The sequence below is a fragment of the Syngnathoides biaculeatus genome, chromosome 17 (genome assembly GCF_019802595.1).
Source record: "Syngnathoides biaculeatus isolate LvHL_M chromosome 17, ASM1980259v1, whole genome shotgun sequence".
NCBI classification, from domain to species: Eukaryota; Metazoa; Chordata; class Actinopteri; order Syngnathiformes; family Syngnathidae; genus Syngnathoides; species Syngnathoides biaculeatus.
The window spans coordinates 20,227,220-20,249,509 of NC_084656.1; the positions used below are offsets into that span (position 1 = coordinate 20,227,220).

General features: G+C 41.6%; 1 protein-coding gene across 2 annotated transcripts in view; it reads left to right on the plus strand.

The window, feature by feature from the left end:
• The window catches only part of LOC133515246 (lysine-specific demethylase 2B-like), a 34,788-nt gene that overhangs the window by 10,828 nt on the left and 1,670 nt on the right, over window positions 1-22,290 (plus strand). The window contains exons 12-21 of one of the 2 annotated variants that reach the window (XM_061847592.1): window positions 468-554; window positions 11,219-11,458; window positions 13,489-13,632; window positions 15,390-15,476; window positions 15,593-15,886; window positions 17,158-17,484; window positions 17,838-18,409; window positions 19,820-19,983; window positions 20,083-20,244; window positions 20,325-20,543. In XM_061847592.1, the coding sequence (XP_061703576.1) occupies window positions 468-554; window positions 11,219-11,458; window positions 13,489-13,632; window positions 15,390-15,476; window positions 15,593-15,886; window positions 17,158-17,484; window positions 17,838-18,409; window positions 19,820-19,983; window positions 20,083-20,244; window positions 20,325-20,543 (2,296 nt within the window). The remainder of the gene's footprint in view (window positions 1-467; window positions 555-11,218; window positions 11,459-13,488; window positions 13,633-15,389; window positions 15,477-15,592; window positions 15,887-17,157; window positions 17,485-17,837; window positions 18,410-19,819; window positions 19,984-20,082; window positions 20,245-20,324; window positions 20,544-22,290) is intronic. The other variant, XM_061847593.1, reaches the window with a different exon arrangement.

Here is a 22,290-nt window from a genome sequence, read left to right on the forward strand (position 1 = left end):
TTTACGTCCATGCACCCCGCTCTGTTTATGTCATTTTCACATTGCGTTATATTCGGCAGAAGGATATATATATATATATATATATATATATATATATATATATATATATAAAAAAAGGAAAAAAAATATCCCATTCTCACAAAATGAGGATTAGAAAGTCTATTTACATATTTACTTCCATATCTGTCCTCCAAGAAAAAATACTTTTCGATTTGAATACTGAAACGTTTGTAATGCTAAGAATGGAAATATGTTGTCAAGTGATGTAAAAAAAAAAAAAATTGCCATGTTTTTGACTGTAAAGTGTCGTGATGCTCGAAAAAAAATTGTTTTGACAAAATATTCATAATGTCGCAAGAACTAAATCATAACGTTACAAGAATAACTGAAGGGAAATAAGTTGTCGGGTTCAGTAAAATTGCCGTCTTATTACGCCTTATTACAAGAACGCATTGTTGTGGCTGCAGGTCGTCTTAAAGGAACATGCTGACGACGACCCAAAGTTAGCCGTCACTGGGTTTCCGGTTGTGTTCTGGCCAAAGAAAAGCACAAAGGTAAGATATTTTCTTATCTCTAGTCACACTTCTGATAAAGGTTCTAAAATTTCTGGATCCACACTAAAATGAAATTAGTTGTTATTCCTTTTGTCATCAGGATAAAAGGTTTTACAGAAGATTAGTCGATAAATAACGAGAATAAAGCGGGCATTTTTCATGAGACAATTACGTCGGAACGTTACAAGAATAAAAAGATACAATCCCAAAATAAAAAAATATGGTGGAATTTTCCAAGAGTAAGTTTTTTTTAATTTTTTTAAATGAGGAAAAAAAAGAAAATTAAAGTTTGTTTTGTTCAACATATGAATATATAATATATGAATAATTCTTTAAGGAAATAAAAAGATTTTCTCATTAAAAAAATAAAAAGTTATAGTTTTCATTTTTTTTAGGTTTGCATGTTTTTTTTCATAAATCAGAATATTATAAACTAAAGTTTTTATTGCTCATCAAAAATGCATACAATTCAACAATCTTGTTTTCTTTGAGTTAAAAAAAAAAAGGCCTTCACCGACAAGAATGGATTTGTTTTCGATTTCAGAAAAAATTGTGATAATCTAAGAATAAAGTTCTTTTTATGTACCATAGTCATCCTTTTCGGCGGGGCGGCACAAAGAACAAACTCATATTTTTTTTTATTTTGAAAGGTGCTTTATATTCAAACAAGATTGACTATTTTTTATTTGAAGTACAAATAAGTTATATAAATTGTAATGTCATGTTTTTTTTTTTTTTAGCAATAAATCAGCAGAAATTAGATTTTTTAAAAAGGCCTCTTTTTTTTTTTTTTTTTTTTTTTTTTTACCAAAAAATTGTAACATAACAAGAACCGAGTGCGTTTGGTGCCACTGGGGTCGCCTTGCATTCTTCCGTCTTCTGCATACCAGGACATAAAAATAGCAACACTTTAGGTGATTTATCCAGAGAGTGAGTAATGTAAGGACGTACAGACCACCTGCTGCTCGCCAGGCCTGCGTGTGTTTGCGGTTGTGTGTGCATGCGTCCATGTTTGCCTTTTTGCAATGCGATGCCATCTGCCTGCTTTGGCTCCGTATGATATTCATGAGTATCAGTGCAGCTCGTCTGTGCATTAGAGGAGGGCCTACGCAGATTACGCTGGCTTCCCATTGGTTGCTGAAGCTCCTCCCATTTTCACTGCCTCACTTCATATATATAAAAATATCATCCACCCTTTTTTTTTTTTTTTTCAAAGCTCAGAAGTTGTGTTTATTCAAGAAAGGGTTTGGAATATCACTAGATTAAAAATACTTTTTTTTTTTACAAGATAAAAGAAAAATAATAGATTTTAGAGGTTTTTTTTTTTAAATGTAATATTATAGTAATGTTGTACCAGTGACAAATAAATGGCGTTAAAAAAGCATGTTATTTTTTTTAGGGAAAGAAAAGGCACAATATTGCAAGAGTAAAGATTACATTTGTATAAAAAAAGGTTAATATTGCAACAATAAAATCACTTGCTCTAGGTAAGCAATCTTTTTTTTTTTAAGTAATAGACAAAAAATGGAAAATCCAAACACAACAAAGTCATATTTATTTTTAGATAAAGTAATATTTTTTTTATTAAAACAATGATAAAATTACAAAAATGAATTTTTATTTTTAATCAAAAAGTTGTTCAGGTTTAAAAAAAAATAGTATTACGAGAAAAAAATTCCTTGGGAAAGAATGAACTCGTAATTTTTCAAGTAAAAAAAACATTGTTTTGAAGTTGTAAAATTTAGTTTTATGTTTTTTTTTTAATCTGAATGTATTATCAGAATTTATGAGAATATGTTGTGGGTTTCTTACCCAATTGTTACAATGTAATGTAGTTTAAAAATGATGAGTACATTTTTTCAAGATCTAAAATAATAGTTCTTGGATGTAAAAAAAGATCTTATTTGGAGAAGAAATAAATATTTATAAAAGTCATGTTTCAGATATTCTTTCAGAAAGAGTTATGACTTTCATTTTAGATTTATTTTGTTAAAATGTTAGGTGTTTAAATTGGTGATATTATGAGAATAAAATTTTATTTTTTAGGTAAAATGTTGTGGAATGATAAGAATAAATTCCAAATATAAAATGAATAAAGATGTCTTTTTTATGATTAAAAGACATTTTGATTAAAAGTGTATGTAATGAGGAAACACATTTGCAAGTAAAAAAATGTAATTACACTAATCTTAATAGGAGAATACATTTTTATGTTAAAAGTGTCAAATTTCATTTCAATCAAAAGTTGTAATATTACCAAAATAAACTCCTATTATTTTTAGATAATGTATTTTTTTTAATGAACCCGTGAAAATTTAGGATAATAAAGTTGTAATTTTCATGATACCAAAAAAAAAAAAAAAAAAAATGCATGCGTATGTACTGTATTGCCATTTGCAACGAGATACCATCTGTCTCCATTGGCTCCACGCGATAATCATGAATCTCAGCCAACGTCCTCTCCTGATTGGAGGAGGGAGTTACACCACATGTGCGATTCACATGAACGGCGGCCTCCCATTGGCCGCCCGCTACCCCCCTCCCCCCCCAACGTTAATGAGGCAGGCTGTTCTTGCGTTGCCGACATCTGCTGGCGGTATCGTCGCGCGGTAGCCGCGGTAGCGAAGAGGCGAGCGCGGCCATGTCGCTGGACCGCGCGTGAAAAAAGCCGCCATGGCCATGTCGCTCAGCGCCGACGATGAGGACTACGACTCCGACTCGGAGCAGGTTAGCCCCCACCCCCCACTCCCACCCCGCCCTCCGCACGCCCGCCCCACCCCCCACGCCACGTACTCCCCCTCTTTCAGGCAGGCTTGTGTAGTGAGGAGGCCACCGGAGCGACGCTTGCGGCGCTGCGGGAAGCTCGAGCTACCTGAGGATCAACACAATTATTATTATTATCGTTATTTTTTTTTTTTTTGTGGCGTGTGTGACAGTTTCGCCGCGCGCGTTCCAGGAAGATAAATCCCTCCAGTGCGTTTGTTTAGCTGAGCGCCCGAGGGCTGCAATTGCTTGTGAAGCAGAGGGATGAGAATTCCTGTGCAAACAGTACATTCGTTCTTCTGTACGCATCCATTTATTGCATTTTGGGGTTATCGGCGTGACATAACACGCCCACAAAGAGGACCTTTGTTCCAGCTTTGTAACAAACGGTGACCGTGATCATCTTCGGTTTGTTGCCGAGTGAGTCAATCGAGATGTTTATTCCGTCGAGAGCGGCGGTTCTCGAGGGCGGTCGCAGTAAGATTTGCAATATGGATGCCCGGATCCACCTTTTTACGGTAGCGCCCGATAGTAAAAGTTTAACGTATTCCACGACGGCGCTCTTAAGTCGGAACACTTGCGCCCGAAGTCATCTTTCCCGCTTTGAAATTAGGTGCAATGCCGTTAAAAAACGGCGCACCGTACGGTGTTGTGCTTGATCAGAAATGGAATGGAATGTGAAGAATTCGACAGCTTGTGCATCGTGATTTAATGCCGCAATTCGATTCATCGTGCTGCTCTTTCTGTTGTGCCCGCATTGGACATCAGGAGGCGGTATAATGCTGTATACTCATCCGGTCACAAGCAAAATAATCGTACTTCTGTTACTGCTCTACGTGATTCAGTAAGTTGATGTTCAGCGTAGAATATATGCCTAGAGTGTTGTTATGCTATCGGTCCATTTGTTGCACTACCTTCTTCTTCTTTTCCTTTTGGCTTGTCCCGTCAGGGGTCACCACAGCGTGTCATCTTTTTCCATCTCAGCCTATCTCGCGCATCTTCCCGTCTAACACCCACAGTCCTCATGTCCTCCCTCACCACATCCATCGACCTTTTCTTTGGTCTTCCGCTCGCTCTCTCTTCCCTGGCAGCTCCATCCTTACCATCCTCCTACCAATTTCCTCACTCTCTCGCCTCTCGACATGTCCAAACCATCGAAGTCTGCTATCTCGAACCTTGTCTCCAAAACATCCAACTTTGCTTGTCCCTCTAAGGATCTCATTTCTGACCCTATCCAAGATGTTCACACCAAACGAGAACCACATCATCTTCATTTCTGCCACCTCCAGTTCTGCTTCCTGTTGTTTCTTCTTTGCCACCGTCTCTAATCCGTACATCGTGGCCGGCCTCACCGCTGTCTTATAAACTTTGCCCTTCATCCTACCGGAGACTCTTCTGTCACATAGAACACCAGACACCTTCCCTCAACTGTTCCACCCCACTTGGACCAGTTTCTTCACTTCCTTACCACACTCACCATTGCTCTGTATTGTTGACCCCAAGTATTTGAAGTCGTCCACCCTCGCCATCTCTTCTCCCTGTAGCCTCACTCTTCCCCCTACTGCCACCTTGTGGTTTCAAATATCCGTTGTAGCAATCGTTGCAAACTGTTAGCACAGGGGTGCTTTTGTCACTTTTTCGCCGTTTTGACTGAAACCATAAAAATCTTTAATCGCCTCATCATATTTATACATCAAATTTATGAAGTAGTTTTCAGAAATCAAGGGTAATGGATTTTTCAGCTATTGAAGTTTGGAAACACAAAAAAATGCTTGCGATATCTCAATGTTGTCATTTATAAGTTTAAAATATTTGTACAGATTCTAACAAGAATCATGGAAGTTGACACACATGATTTGCCTTCGAGAGCCACATAAAATCATGTGGCGGGCCTGTTCCAGGCCCCCCGGGCCTTGAGTTTGACACCTGTGCGTTAGCATGTCGATGACCGTTCTCATCAAATCTTCGCATTAAGGTCGCGAGCTGCTACTTAGCACTAGTGAGCCGTTGTACCTGCTGATACTGAATACCTATTCTTGTTAATGCTATTGTGTTTTTTTTTTTTATTGTGATTTAAAATGTTTTGATTTAACCAAGTATTGGTCAAAAACACAATTTTCATGAACACGGCATAATTTCACTCAAACATTACAGCTAAATGATTTAATTGAATAACTTTAGTAATTCGATCACAAAATAATCTGAATGCAAAGTCTCTTGTCTTGGAAGCGATTTTATGATTATTTTTTTAATGGACTAATGTTACTTTCTTAGCATGTGACGTCACGTGACGATGAGAGCTTAACTGCGATTGGCTGGCTGTTCGGTTTTGACCTGAAGTAACCCAGCCCGGTGGCACGGACGGCGAATTTCAGACAGCGAATTGTAGCCGGTTGAATTGTTAACATTGAAAAGTTACACTGAAATGCAACGATTGAAAATGTGATCACTTTACATTTCAAATTCAAATCCTGGTGGTTCATATTAACTTCCATAAAAGTCTTTTAAAGCCACACACACACACACACACACGCGCGTGCAACATCACAGATACGACAATGCTGAACGTGAGGTGGCCAAAATAATGCATGCACCTTGTTTGCACTTTTATTTTATCATGTGTTGGTATTTGTTGTTTAAATATGGAAAATCTATTTTTAGCGAAATACTTCATGGGGTAGCATACTCAGTTCTAAAAATATTTACATGCATATCTTGTCCTTTAGTTGTTTGTGTGTGGATGTTTTTTTTTTTTTTTCATTTTTACTCTTTTGAATCTAAGATGGGGAATATTCATAACTCTCTAAATAACTCACACTGTTGTTTTATTGATTTTTGTTCATTTTCAAGTAGCAAAAAGACGATGACGGGTGGCCCTGTCATGTTGCGCAGTAACGCAACAAAAATATTGCAAACAATTCTCTGTATGATTCACTACCAACTACAATTAAATCAGCACCCCCCCCCCCCTTTTTTTTTTTTTTTTGAATGGTGAATCCTTAATATTCCGCCCACATTAAATGGATTAGGGAACAAAATAATTTGGTAATTTATAGTTATCCATCTGTCTCGTTGACCTGCTTCTGATTTGGTGAAATTCCCCGGGGGCATTTTGTCCTCGAGTTTGCCCAAAATGCTATTTGGAATAAAAATGACGGTCAATATTTCTCTTTCAACGACTGAGATATGGTTCAATTTGGGACGAGGGTCCTCGAGACTTTCCTCTTGTTTCCTGCTGCAATGAACACGACTACCCAATTTCGTCTCTCTGTCGGCGAAACACGTGGCATGGCGTGATTTTATTTCATTTTTAGATTTTTCTCACTTTCCAAGGGGTGCAAATTTTTCAATTTAATGGCAAGCCATCAAAACTCGCCGCCATTCTGCAGGGATTAAACTTTTCCTTTCCTATCACCGTTTTGTCTAGTACGTATAACGCATTTCCGTTTGTCGTTGGGGTGAATTCCCTAGCAGGAGTTTCTCAAAATACGAGCATTGAAATCTGCCCAAAACGGAAGCCTTAAACCAAAATGGCCGACTTGTTGTTCCATTTCCGGCGCCATCACTTGAATGTTTTTTGTGCATCCTGTTAAGCAGATTTTGTCGACGGGCGAAACTGTTGTTAGGGACAAAAATGCTCTAACTTTCTAAAAAATTTATTTTTGGGGGAATTCGCCAATAATGGCAGGTTGAAGGCAAAATGTCCGACTTCCTGTTCATCTCCAGGCATTGCTCCTCGAAGCGTGTTTCTGCCGCCTGTTCTGATAGAGACGCCCACCAAATCTCATATCAGTGACTTGAAATTGCTGACTGGGGTTCATTTTTTCCCCTTTTAATTTTGTGGTTGACCTTTTTGCGGAATTCACCCAAATTGGGAGCTTCAACCTAAAATGGCCGCCGTGTAATTTTTGGCACGGGTCCTTGAGAATTTTTTCCTGGCGCGAGTTCTGATTTAGTTGTCTGTTCAATTCTGTGTCAATTTCTGAAACAAGTGACGAGGATTTTTTTTTCCCTCAGGGACGGTTATATTCTGGACCCCAAGAATGCACCCCCAAAATTATCTATTTGTTTATTTATTTATTTTACGTGGATGCCCTAAAAAATGGCCTTCTGGGGTGTTAGCGATTAGTTTTTAATCTTTTACAACAATATAAAACATTTATTGCAATCATATTATCATAGATTGAAGAAGCGAATGAATGAAGGACATATCTTTTTGCTGTTCTGACTGTATTTTTAATTGACGTCAATATCCCCGTTCCCGATTCTTGCGGAAACAGCCTTCCCCCGCCTTTAATCCCCTTCTGAAACCCCCTCAGACCCAGACGGGGGGGGGGGGGGGGGTATTACATCCCATACAGTATCTCCCGCTAATCCCGTAGGGTAACCTGACATGTGACGGCTCCCTATATTTCACACCAGTAGTGTATTAGAATAATGTGCCGTGATGCGTTTCTCGCAATACAAGATCTTATTGGTTCGGTGTGTGTGTGTTTGTGTGTGTATCTGTGTGTCAGAACTGGGCTGTTGCTATGCTGACGTGGATAAAAAAAAAAATAAAAAATAAATTACATCTGCACCGAGCGACAGCGGATCTTGATTTCTTAGAGCTGATGTCTTTGTTGTTTTGCCCTCATAACCTTCAGTCCAATTTCCCCCAATGTGCTGTATACGATCGTGTACATTGTACATACAGGGTGGAGCAACATTTTAAAGGAATTTAAAAAAAAAAAGGAAGGAGGGATGGAATGGAGGTAGGGAGCGTGTGAGGGATGCAAGACAGATGGAGAGAAGGATGCGAGGGGGGAAGGACTAAAGGCAGGATGAACGTTGAAGAAGGGAGTGATGCAAAATAGGAAGGAAGGAAACGAGGATGGTTTTAAGGAGGGGAAAGGGAGGACGGGAAGATGGAAGGAGGGAACAGAGGAAACAATGACGTGTGAATGGAGGGATGACGAAAGGGGAGTGGACGGAAGGGTGGTCGGACAGGAGGAAGCGACAGTGGGGTGAGGGGAGGGATGGATGGAAATGAAGGACGTGTGGAGGGAGGAAAGGAAGGACACAGGATGGTGGTAGAAGAAAAATGGAGGGAACAAAGGATTGAAGGTAAAAAGGAAGGAAAGAATGCTGCGACGGAAGGGAGGATGAATGGAAAATGATCAAATCAGGCGGAAATGTGGATGGAATGTGTTTAAACTGGGACAGTCTGAAAGGAAAGAAGGTTCAGGAGGGAGGGTGGATGGAGGGATGGATAGAAAGAAGGAAGGATGGAACAAAATGAGGGCGGCAGCTGGTAAAGCGTTGGTCTCACAGTTCTGAGGTCTCGGGTTCGACCCCAGACCCCGCCTGTGCGGAGTTTGCGTCTTCTCCCCGTGCCTGCGTGGGTTTTTCTCCGGGTGGGCTCTCCGGTTTCCTCCCACTTCCCAAAAAAACATGCAACATTAATTGGACGCTAAATTGCCCGTAGGTGTGATTGTGAATGCGGCTGTTTGTCTCAATGTGCCCTGCCGTTGGCTGGTGACCGGTTCAGGGTGTACCCCGCCTCCTGCCCGTTGAAGGCCGGGATAGGCTCCAGCACTCCCCGTGACCCTAATGAGGATAAGCGGCCAAGAAAATGGATGGAAGGTGGTTTATCCCTGCTTCTTCAATAACATTTGGGCTAACGTCGACGCAATTATAATGTCTGCCAGTTATCCACGGATTTTCATTATTCGTGGGTCTACTGTACTTTGTAAAAACATATGAAAACCTTGTGAGGATAAGCGGTTTAACAAAATGGATGGATGGATGGAACAAAATGAAAGTGAGGAGGGACAAAAGTAGGAAGAAAAGAAAGGATGTAGCGCATGTACAGTCAAGTCAAGTGAAACATCTGAACTTTATCTGGGGTCAGTCAGAAAGGGGTGTGTAGACTTTTTATAATCGCTGTGTGATGGAAGCAAAGAAAAAAAATCATGAAATGAAATGAATGAATTTTTTTCCGTTTTGTTTTATCCGCTGTATTGCATTGTCTTCGGCGTGTTACGCTGGCAGCCATGTTGTTTGGCACCTGAGCGAAGAATACATGAAGATCAATAACCAACCCAGATCAAAAAAAAAAAAAAAAAATGTAACGCGCACGCCTTTGTAAATGTAAGCCCCTCCCCCCCCCGCCAGCAAGGCACAATAATGGCCGCCAGTGAGTCGAAACGTAGCAAAAGAGCGCCCGCTTCCTCTTTGAAGTCGAAAGGTACGAGCGAGCGAGGAGCTAAATGCGGAAGACGCCTCCGGGGAGCGGCGTGATGGATCTCTTCTTTCGCTTCATCTTCCACCTCAGCACTTTTTTTTTTTTTTTTTTTAATTTTTATTGTATTTTTTTTCCCAAAATACCAGAGGAGGATTAATCAACTATTAATTTGTTCATCGTTATCAGCGCAACAGTAGAATCTCAAATTGTTCTGAACTTGGGTTTCTGCGATATTGTGTGCCCGTCATGGCTAGCTAAAAAACATTTAACTGTATTAAATTATTGGCTAGTGTATTTATTATAAATCATCCAATAATTGGTTAAGAATTTTACTTTTAATTTTACATTTATTACATTGTACAAAGTAATGTTAATTTATTGATAGTAATACAACAAATGCAATAAAATATCCAAGTTGCAAATACTGCACAGTTGATATTTTTACAGTTATTGTATTTTATAAAATAGTACAATAAACTGTTTTTACTTTTTTTTCTAGTTTAAAAAATTGGAAATTTTTCTTAGTACTAAAAAGTGGGACTAGAAAATTTTGCGTAATTTTACCATTTTATATTAAACATACAGTGAATTTATTTTCATAAAGGAAAAATATGGAAGTATATATTTTGTAGAATGTTTTTTATTCAATAGTTGATCTTTATTGTAAATAAAATCACACACACACAAAAAAAAAATATATATATATATATAATAGCAAATTAAGTAATTGTACATATGGAAAAAAACCTTACCCGTTAATATATTTTTTGTAAATAATAAAAGATAAAGTTGTAAAATATTCAATAAAACATTTGATTGTATTAAATTATTGGCTAGTGTATTTATTATAAATAGTCCAATAATTGGTTGAGAATTTTACTTTTAATTTTACATTTATTAATTTAATTTTTAAATTCTGTTTTAGCAAATAATGATAATTTATTGATAGTAATAAAACAAATGCAATAAAATACCCAATTCAATAATACTGTACATTTGATATTTTTACAGTAATTTATTGTATTTGATAAAAAAGTACAATGAACTTTTTTTTACATTTTTCCTTGTTTAAAAATTTTAAAATTTATATTACTACGAAAAATAAGACCAAAAAATTCACATTTTTACAGTTTTATTTTAAATGTACAGAGAATTAATTTTAATAAAGCAAAAATATGGTAAAATATTTTATAGATTTGTTTTATTAAATAACTATTAAGGTTCTTTATTCTAAATAAAATCACAAAATAATGTATGTAATAGCAAAATAAATAATTGTACTTATACATGTTTATTTATTATAATAAAACAATGTATTTGTAAAAAAACAAAATTTTACATATACACAACTTTATTTTCCTAAATGTGATTCACTAATTGCTCAGTCAATGTATTGTCAATAAAAAAAATTATATATTTTTTCAGATGCCATTTCATATTTCACACTTGAATAAACGGTGTATTTGTGATAATCCATTTAATAGGTAATTATAGATCTGAATATTAAATCAAGAAAATGAATTATTATTCTAATAATGTAACCATTTTCCCCCTTTTTTTTTTTTAATACAGCTCTGCGCTATTTCACTCTCCTGATTGTCCGTGCCTGGTCCTGGTCCTGGTCACAGGAACTTAAATCCGATGGATTAATGGATCCGTGTTCTCTGGCCCTCAGGCGCGCCCCCCACACAGACCCAAGCCCAAAATGGCGGCCTCCCCGGCGTCGGCCCTCAAGGTCCCGGCAAGCCGCGGCGGCGGCGGCGCGGCGAGCGCCAGGCGGAGGCGGACCCGCTGCCGCAAGTGCGAGGCCTGCGTCCGGACCGAGTGCGGCGAGTGCCACTTCTGCAAGGACATGAAGAAGTTCGGCGGGCCGGGACGGATGAAGCAGTCGTGCATCATGCGGCAGTGCATCGCAGTACGTCGCCGCCGTTATTATGCGTTATCTTGAGATATTTTCCAAAAGAATAATAACACTTGATATCGTATTTCAGAAAAATAAGAAAAACAAAAAAAACCATATCCTTAAAGATAAATAAATTGACCATTTTTGCTTCAATTCAGTGGACATTGTGCTGCTCCCTCGGTTATATGCACCTTGGCCGCTAGGGGGCAACAAAAACAAATCAATACAGATTATTTTTTTGTATATTTCTTCCTGATTTTGTAACTTGAGTCACATCATTCACAACTTCAAACTGCTCAGCTCATTCAAGACGTACGATTGAATTTTAGAAGTATTTTTCTTATTCACAATATTGCAACATTTTTCCATGATTCCAAATTGCCCAAATTTAAAATATGTATCTTCTCTTTCTACACAAATCATACTGTGAGATATTGTTGTGTCCTGGCTGTTTATAAACGTTGACCCTGGGGATTTGCTCATTCAAGCCTTCTTCCAGATGGTTGCTATGGTGACACCAAGTGGCCGCCACTTGCGCTCTAATGCTGGGAATTGACCCCTCCGTGGATATTGCGCAATCCGCGTCACTGACCAATCAGAGGCCAGAGATCTGCATAAACCAAAGCCCGTTTTTGCTCCCGCCATTTTCTCTGACAACATTGCATGGTCCAGTATAGGGTTAGTTAGCGTTTTATCGCGTATTTGGGTTATTTAACAAAAAATATGGCTAAGAGGTGTAGTCACGGACTTTGTAATAGTGACGACAGGTATCCGGAAAGGCTAGTTGGTGGAGTTCCATTCGTACCCTTTCCAAAACCGAAGACCCAGTACGAAAAATGCCTTCGATAGATCAAACTTTGTGGAAGACCGCATCATCAACTAAATACATCTAATATCAACCGGAACACATATGTTTGCACGAAGGTATGCCCTACATTTGATTTTCAATACACGTCTCGTATAAATGAATTCAAAGTTCTTCGCTAGCATAACACCGCTGCGTGTGAACGATTGACACACTTGTTCTTTGTTGAGCGATATTTAGCGATGATCGGACTGCACAAACGTATTGATTTCTTGCTGGCTCGCGGCCAGAAGCTTAACCAGACTGTGTTTGCACGAAGATATGCCCTAAATTTGATTTTTAATACACGTCTCGTATAAATGAATGAGACGTTCTCCGCTAGCATAACATTGCTACGTGTGAATGATTGAATGAAATCAGAAGCATGGAGTCTGTCTCAGTTCAGAATGTATTGTATTGTATTTGCCATTTTTACTGTTTGTCTTACGTCAGCGCACGTGGCGTGACGTCACTTCAGGAGGCGTGGTTAAGTGCCCTGTACGGAGGGGTCAATTGCAAGCGAACGTTGTTGAAGTCCTACTCATTCAATTTATTCATTTTTTTTTTCATCTGGACCACCAGACAGTACCAAAAACGCATTGTAAATTATCAAATGTTTATTTTTTCGTTTTTCATTTTATTCATCTCAAATAGTTCACTAATTGACTTATTACGGTACACAGAAAGAGTTTAACCCTAGCGCGGCGCTAACACTAGCGCCACCCTAAAGCGAGCGCTAACATTAACAGGCCCGGTTAAAATAAAACGCACCGGTAAATCTGACTGAGACACGGCCAGTAACACAGCAGCAACATGCTAGCGCAGCGGTAAAAGTCACTTCCTCGGCACATATATTCCACCATTTTCATTCTTACCTTTTCCGCCCGTGTGCCCCCCTTGCGGCCGTTAGCAAAAAAAAAAAAAAAAAATGCACGAATTAGCCGCATCACCGCATAAACCGCAGGGTTGAAAGCGTGTGGAAAAAAGTCCCGGCTTGTTGGGCGGAAATTACGGTAATTGTTTACATAAATCTAAGAATCACACATTATGTAAATGAAAATGATAACACGTTCTTATTTTATTACTAAAATTTTAAACGACCTGACCCATCTACAGTATCTGTTTAAAAATAAATGATATTAATAAATGGAAAAACTCCAAGAGCCCACGTGATGATGGAGATGCGGTTTGTGTTCAGCCCGTCCTGCCGCACACGGCGGTGTGCGCCGTATGCGAACGAGCCGGCAAGGAGGACACGGTGGAGGACGACGACGAGAAGTTCAACCTGATGCTGATGGAGTGCTCCATCTGCAACGAGATTGTCCACCCGCACTGCTTGAAGGCAAGCGTTCCCTTCCGACTACACCTTCTAAATAGTGCTCAGGAACCCGCTACAGAACCGTAATCAGTCTTTGCGATGCCTACAAACGCAAGTCATAACTACACCGTGCAAAGTGGGGAAAAAAACATTATCGACAAACCCGACAAATGCCGCTAGGTTGTCTGTGGCTGAGCTCCTCATTTCAAATTGTTTCGTCAAATCATGGACTGGAGAACGACAATGTGTCTCCCAGATGTGCTGCCAGCCAAGCATAATTTTTTACGTCTCTTGAGTATTTCTGGAAAACAACGCCAAGCCACATTTTGGATGTGTTACAACTGCATGACTTTGTAGTAAAAGAGTCTTGAGTACGAGACCGGCCTGCTAACGCTCCGGACATGTGTCCGGTTGAAAATATGCGGCGCAAACCACGGAAAAGAGCAGTTCCACTGCATTGACTATCAAAACCGAAGTCGCCATCCGCCATCTTGATACTCCCAAAACAACAGCCGCCGACCTTAACTGCGTTAATCGCCAGTTTGGTGGCTGTGAGAAAATATTCCACAGGTAATTTAGAAAGATTTACTTTGACACCGTTATAGTTTGTTTGTAAAGGCCTTGTTTTAATTTTTCTGATGTGCTTAATTGACTTGAACATAGTTTTCTTCACGGTTGTTGTTGTTCACCGTTCACTCTCTGCTTCATCTTTATAGGCCGACATTTTTTCGCAAAAAACCCATGTCAATATTTCCCCAAACGTCTTCGGTGGATGAGCAAGAAAACACATTTTCTGTGAATTTTTTTGATGAATTTCATAATACATAACTCTGCAAATTGAATTTGATTTTCAAATTTGGGGAAACATGTTTAGATTTGTCGCAGAGACAACAAATGAACAATGCGTTTAGCATCTATTTTCCCATTGCCAGTCCTTATTTTCAAAAACATATCGAACTGATTGACTTAAAATGTAATGTTTTTATGGCAAAAAAAACTCATTTTCTGTGAAATTTTTTTCATGAATTTCATAATACACAACTCTGCAAATTGAATTTGATTTTCAAATGCGGGGAAGCAAGTTCAAATTTGTCGCAGAGACAACAAATGAACAATGCGTTTAGCATGTATTTTCCCATCGTGTATTTCCTTTTTTCCAAAGTTATATCGAACTCAGTGACTTGAAATTTAATGTTTTTATGACAAAAAATGCTTCGTTTTGTGCTATGTTATTTTGACAGTGCTTCACAGCATATTTTGGGAAAAGTTAACATGTCACGGAAATCGGGCCCAAGGTAATATGCAAGGTTTCTTGCTAGTCACGGTGTTATACGTCTTTCATAAAAATCCTTCGTTACCAGAACTGAAAAAACGTCAAGCTCACGTGACCAGTTTTAATTCTACATGCCCAAACTTTGAAGAAAAACCCCGCCGTAATCCAACCTGTAAATCGTGTCTTCCACACGTTTTGGGAGTACCAAAATGGCGGCCAACTGGCTTAAACCAATCGACGTACAGCTCGATGTGTATGCGCTATCCAGTCTTATTTTTTTTTTAGGTCAGTGAATGTAGCTTGTTGAGTGACAATTTTGGATTATGCTGTGAATACACACATATCTAGTACTTTTTGTGAAATTATTTTACTGCCCACTTTAAGTGCTTGTAAATTGATTCTTGGAAGTTAAAGCAAAAAATTCATCCGAATTAAAAAAAAAAAAAAAAAAAATTGTCCATAAAAATCTATTTATAACTTTCAGTCTTCGCGTGGTCGTTGTGCGCAGGTGAAAGATTCCAGCGGAGTCATCAATGACGAATTGCCGAACTGCTGGGAATGTCCCAAATGTAACCACGCTGGCAAAACGGGAAAAGTAAATCAACATCAACTTATTTTGTGGTCACTAAGTAATGTTTTTCTTTTGTTGTTGTTTCTGACGATCGTCACGCACGAGATAAATAAAGTCACCCCGCGTTTCTTCATCTTCTGGCTTCAAAGCAAAAAAGGGGTCCGGGATTCAAGTACGCGTCGAACCTCCCGGGCTCGCTGCTGAAAGAATCGCGTCCGGGCCGCGAGCCCAAAGAGGAGCCCGACGCCCCCTCGCCCTCCTCGGCCGCCGTCACCGCCAAGAGAAAAGGCGAACGGGAGGACGAGTTCCCGAAGAAGCGGCCGCCTCTGATCTCCCTGGATGGGTCGCCCCGGCCTCGGCCCGAGGAAAACCCCCTGAGGAAGAAGAGGAAACTCTTCGACACGCAAGACGAACCTGCTGATGTGAAAAGGAAGGTAAGTGGGCATCAGATGATATTACATGCAATATCCAATCTAATATTATAATGTACAAAAATTTCAAAAAATTATTACGCTATAAAGACAAAATTATCAAATGCATACTACCCAAATATCGCAAGAAAGTCCATAGTATTGGAAATGTTTTTAAGAATATTGTTTAAAAATACAAAATGATACAGAATCATAATATACTACAAATTATTATTATTAAAAATATTTTCATTGAAAAATTATTTGCGACAAAGATACCAAATGAAAATTGCACAAATGTCAGAAAAAAATACACAAGTATTGGGAATATTATTAGATAAATATTACAACAAAATCAGTGACAGTGTCGAGCTGCTGCTCCTCCGCATTGAGAGGAGCCAGGTGAGGTGGCTGAGGCATCTGATTCGGAGGCCTCCCCTGGTGAGGTGTTCCGGGCACTTCTCACCGGAAAGTGACCCCGAGGACGACCCAAGACACGCTGGAGAGACTATGTCTCTCGGCTGGCTTGGGAACGCCTCGGGATCCCTCGGGAATAGCTGGAAGAAGTGGCCGGGGAAGGGGAAGTCTGGGTATCCCTGCTGAAGCTACTTCCCCCGAGGACGACCCAGGACACGCTGGAGAGACTATGTCTCTCGGCTGGCTTGGGAATGGCTTGGGATCCCTCCAGTAGAGCTAGAAGAAGTGGCTGGGGAAAGGGAAGTCTGGGTATCCCTGCAGAAGCTACTTCCCCCGAGGACGACCCAGGACACGCTGGAGAGACTATGTCTCTCGGCTGGCTTGGGAATGCCTTGGGATTCCTCCAGTAGAGCTAGAAGAAGTGGCTGGGGAAAGGGAAGTCTGGGTATCCCTGCAGAAGCTACTTCCCCCGAGAACGACCCAGGACACGCTGGAGAAACTATGTCTCTCGGCTGGCTTGGGAATGCCTCGGGATTCCTCCAGTAGAGCTAGAAGAAGTGGCCGGGGAAAGGGAAGTCTGGGTATCCCTGGTGAAGCTACTTCCCCCGAGGACCACCCAGGACATGCTGGAGAGACTTTGTCTCTCGGCTAGCTTGGGAACGCCTCGGGATCCTTCCGGAAGAGCTTGAAGAAGTGCTTGGGGAAAGGGAAGTCTGGGTATCCCTGCTGAAGGTACTTCCCCCGCGACCCAAAAGCGGGAGATAATGGATGGATGGATAAATCTTAGACTTAAAGGCATTAATTGTCCGACCAAACCAAAATGCCACCCGTCCATCGATATCTGTCGGTGTTGAGCGCCACTGTCGTCTCTCCGAAAGTTCTCCAAACTGGACGAGCCTCTGACCGCGAAGCTGCTGCGGCACATCAAGACGGAGATGGACCTCGGCGAGTACGAGGACGACGGAGACGACAGATTCTCTCTGCACAGGATCCACTTTAAGGCCAAGTTGGACGGCAGAGAGGAAGACGACTACAAGGAGGACGAAAAAGACGACGACGGGACGGTGGACAAATCCAAATTGCTCCCGAGTCCTTTGAGGAAAATGGGAGCGGCCGGAGAGAACGAGCAGACCGTCAAAAGCGCCTCGGGACCAGGGCCCAGCGGCGAGGAGGCCGAGGAGCGGACCGAGGAGGCAAATTTGAAGGTATTTCCTTTCACTTGTAAATCACATACCGTCATTTCCGGCCTTTGAGCCGCACATTTTTTCGCACGCTTTCAACCCTGCGGTTTATGCGGTGATGCGGCTAATTTGTGCATTTTTTCTAACGGCCGCAAGCGGAAAAGGTAAGAGTGAGACCCGTGGAATATATGTGCCGAGGAAGTGCCCTGTCTCCATGATTTTTACCAGTGTGTTTTTTTTAACCAGCACTGTTAGCGCGGCGCTAGCGTGAGCGCACATGGATTAATCAAATATATTTATTGTGATTAGGAAAAAAAGGAAGCAATACTTTTAATACATAGTAGAAGGTTTACAAATATGTTTTGCTTACCTTAAAGGCTCACCATCCGCACAGGCGCCTCCTCAAGACCCACGACAGCGTGAACCACCAGAATTGCTTGAACAATCAGCTTCAAAGTCACCTAAAAACGGAGGAAGGCGTCGCCAAAACGGAAGAGGCGACCAATCAAAACAGAAAGACTTTCAAATCTGAGGTACCGCCATCCAAACAGAACCACAGGCCGGTCAAGGCGGAGCCCGAGAACGACGTGGCGGTGACCGACCCGAGGTGGCCTCTGAACAACGGCACCGGGGACCTCGGAGGCTGGATGCGGCACAGGCGGGAGGCCAACGGGACGCCGCGCCGACACTCGCCGCTCAGCTGGAACCGGAAGGCTCCCGTGACGCCGCTGGCCCCCCGCCCGCTCCCTTGCCGTTCGCCGCCCAAGTGCGTCCAAATGGAGCGCCACGTCATCAGGCCGCCTCCCATCAGCCCGCCGCCCGATCGGCTTCCCCTGAACGACGGCCAGGAGCACGCCATGCGGCGCGAGGCCTGGATGTCCGTCTTCGGTCACCTGGCGTTCAGAGACCTCTGCGTGTGCATGCGCGTGTGCAGGACGTGGAACCGATGGTGAGTTGGATTGCGGGAACGTCTACTAAAATACAAAATAAGAGGTTTTCATTCAAATGAATGGAAATGCCATTAATCTGTTCCAGCCTCCCAAAATTGAATTTTACATATAATGATGTATTGCCACATTTTCATTCATTTCACTGAACATTATTCTGCTCCTTCTGGTGTGGGCGCCTTAGCCACATGGGGGCAGTATAATGCCAACATAGTGAAATACATGGAGAACGTCAAAACTTCTCAGGAAGCTGCAGTAATATTGTTCTTCGCAGAGGATAAATAATTTAGGCATGCGAGTAATGTCATATCTTTCTACTCATCTTGCTCCAATGGCAATTGGAACAATTTTTAGCAGGGGCATCGATTACGTGTAGATTTGATACTATTCAAAATACGTATTTGAACACCCTGCTGTAGTGCAAGTTCTCCCCACTTGGAAATCATGGAGGGGTCTGAAATTTTCATCGTAGGTGCATGTCTACTGTGAGAGAGAATCTTAAAAGAAAAATCCAGAAATCAGAATTTTTTTAAGCATTGATTTGTGTGACACAACTGCAAATAAGTATTTGAACACCTGTCTATCATCTAGAATTTTGAGCCTCAAAGACCTGTTAGTCCATCTTTAAAAGTCCACCTCCACTCCATGTATTATCCTGAATCAGATGTGTGAGGTCATTAGCTGCATAAAGACACCTTTCCACCCCATACAATCAGTAAGACCGAGACCAAAGAACTGTCCAAAGACACCACAGACAAAATTGTACAACTCCAGACGGCTGGAAAGGACTACGGAGAAATTGCCAAGCGGCTTAGTGAAAAAAAGGTCCACTGTTGGAGCAATTATCAGAAAATGGAAGAAGCTAAACGTGACCGTCAGTCTCAATCGGGGTGGAGCCCCGCGCAAAATATCACCTCGTGGGGTCTCAATGATCCTTAGGTGAGGAATCAGACCAGGACTAGACCACAGGACTTGGTCAATGACCTGAAAAGAGCTGGGACCACCGTTTCCAAGGTGACGTCATGGTTTGAAATCACGCATGGCACGGAAGGTTCCCCTGCTTAAACCGGCACATGTCAAGTCCCGTCTTAAGTTTGCCAATGACCATTTGGATGATACAGAGGAGTCATGGGAGAAGGTTTTGTGGTCAGATAAGACCAAAAAGTTCAATTTTGGTCATAATTCCATTGACCGTATTTGGAGGAAGACGAACGATGAGTTCCATCCCAAGAACACCGTCCCTACTGTGAAGTATGGGGGTGGTAGCATCATGCTTTGGGGGGGGTTTTCTGCACATGGGACTGGACGATTTCTAAGTGGGAGAACTTGCAAAGTAGCAGGGTGTTCAAATACTTATTTTCTTCACTGTAGGTTGACTTTATTTCAAATGAGCTCGCCTTGTTCGCGGCCAGGTGCTGCGACAAGAGGCTGTGGAAGCACATCAATCTGAACCGCTGCAAGTCCATCACGCCCCTCATGCTGAGCGGGATCATCCGAAGGCAGCCGGTCGCTCTGGACCTGAGCTGGACCAACATTTCCAAGAAGCAACTGAGCTGGCTCATCAACAGACTGCCAGGTAGAGAAGCCAACGTGATTACAAGACCTTGTCTGGAAACAAAAATGGGATTTGTGGTCCCGGCGAGAACTTACGCTCGCCCCGACGTGGTCTGGCCAGGTTTGCGGGTGTTGCTGTTGTCGGGCTGCTCGTGGGTGGCCGTCTCCGCCCTCTGCACCTCCTGCTGTCCGCTCCTGAGAACGCTGGACGTTCAGTGGGTGGAGGGGCTTAAAGATGCCCAGATGAGGGACCTGCTCTCCCCGACTACTGACAACAGGCCAGGTACTATGACATCCCAACTTGATTGGAATTGCGGTTTCTACGCGACTTGACCTCCTTCCGTTGGGTATCGCGCCCTCCAGGCCAGCTGGACAACCGGAGCAAGCTGCGGAACGTGGAGGACCTGCGTCTGGCCGGCCTGGATGTCACCGACACGACGCTGCGCCTCATCATCCGCCACATGGCGGCGCTATCCAAGCTGGACCTCAGCTACTGCAACCACGTCACCGACCAGTCCGTCAACATCCTGACCGCGGCCGGGACCACCACGCGGGACTCGCTCACTGACGTTAACCTCTCAGGTGCGATCTTAAAACTGAAATGCAGAGCCACAGCCCTGTCTAATATGAAAGTATTGCTTTCCACGTTGTGATAATGGACCTTTCCGATGGCAATTTTAAGCTCCGCCCCCTTAGCCATGTCCCACAAGCTTCCGAAATGGCGACTGATGAGAACAGGTTTGAAGTTGATTCTCTATCGCGCATTCCAGATAATATTGGGGTATGTTTTTTTTTTTTTTTTGCCAAATGCGTCAGTCTTGTCCAAGAGAGTTCTACAGAGAGGTCTCAACTATTTCACGGAAGAATATGTACACGGAATTAAGATTTTGGACGGAGCAGGACGCAACGTCAGAGTTATGGCGAAACATTGGCGAACGATGCTAAAAAAGTTTGACTCCTCACAAACTTCATATTGAAATCCAACGGGCTAAAATAGTGGAATCGTACTGTGCATTTAAACCAGGATGAGTACTTTTTACTTGGAAAGATCCCCAGTTTTAAACTTTGTGAATCAAGTGGGCCCCTTGTAACCTAGCAAGATGTCTTTCATCAGAATTGAAGGTTCCCCAAACAGATCTAAGGATCACTTTCTTCGTAACATTAACTTTTCCAAGCGCACGCTACTTACAACCAGCATTGTTTGTGGGACAACATGGCGGCATGGGGCGTGTCAAGCCAGGGGTTAAGACAATCCGCCCATCTGATTGGCCGTTGTTGTACAAGTGATTGACAAGTCGGAAAGGTCCATTGGGTGGCAAGGGGAGGAGCTACGTTGAGTTATTCCATTTTTTCCCCACTATACAGCAGCACCTTGGGATTTTTCAAGATAGAAGATTATTATTTCATTTTGATTTACTTATTTTTTGCTGATATCAAATTAGAATTTCAGGTATTAACACTTTCTTAAATAAAAAAAAACAAATTTCAAATTGTTTAAAGCCGCTCAAAAGTTGAATTACTGTCAAACAAAACATAAAACGAAGAATTACTTCCTGTGTATTTCCGAGTCTTTTCAACCTAATTGTAACAAACTGTCGAAAATGGGCAAACAAATTGCGTCGGTGTAATGACGTCAATGTTAAATTGAAGCAGGAAACGGTGGGGGGGGTTGTGAGGAGGGAAAAAAACTCCTCCATTTCTTTGCATTTTATTCATGTCATGTATGTTTTTATAAAGTACAGTAGAACCACGTATAATGAAAATCTGTGGATAATTGACGGCCATTATAATTGCGTCGACGTTCGACCAAATGTTATTGAATAAGGAGGGATAAACCACCATCCATCCGTTTTCTTAGCCGCTTATCCTCACTAGGGTCGCGGGGAGTGCTCACAACTGCGAAGCCAACTTTTTACCAGCTGATCCGCCGGGATAAAACCACCATTGTGCATTTTCTGGGTTAATGCCACCCAAAAATAAATAGAGGTGGGGGGGGGGCGACAAACTGAAATAAGATAAAATACATAAATCTCGAGGTGCCGAACCAGGAGTATGCAGGAGTACTGCTATGATGTACATGATAATAATAAAAAAAAAATGTTTAGAGCTGGAAAATATGAATTTTGATAGCAGTGTTCTGAGTTACAAGCAGCACGCCCCCCCCACCGCACAGAATAAATATATCTCCATATATCAACCGTATTAAAGTCAATTGAGTAAAGCCGCTCTTTGCTCTCATAGTAATTTTTTTTTTTTTTCATTTTCCAAAAATAGTTCCGTTTCTAATTTTGGCGTCTCTTTGGGGTGCCATTAAAGATTCAAAATGTCA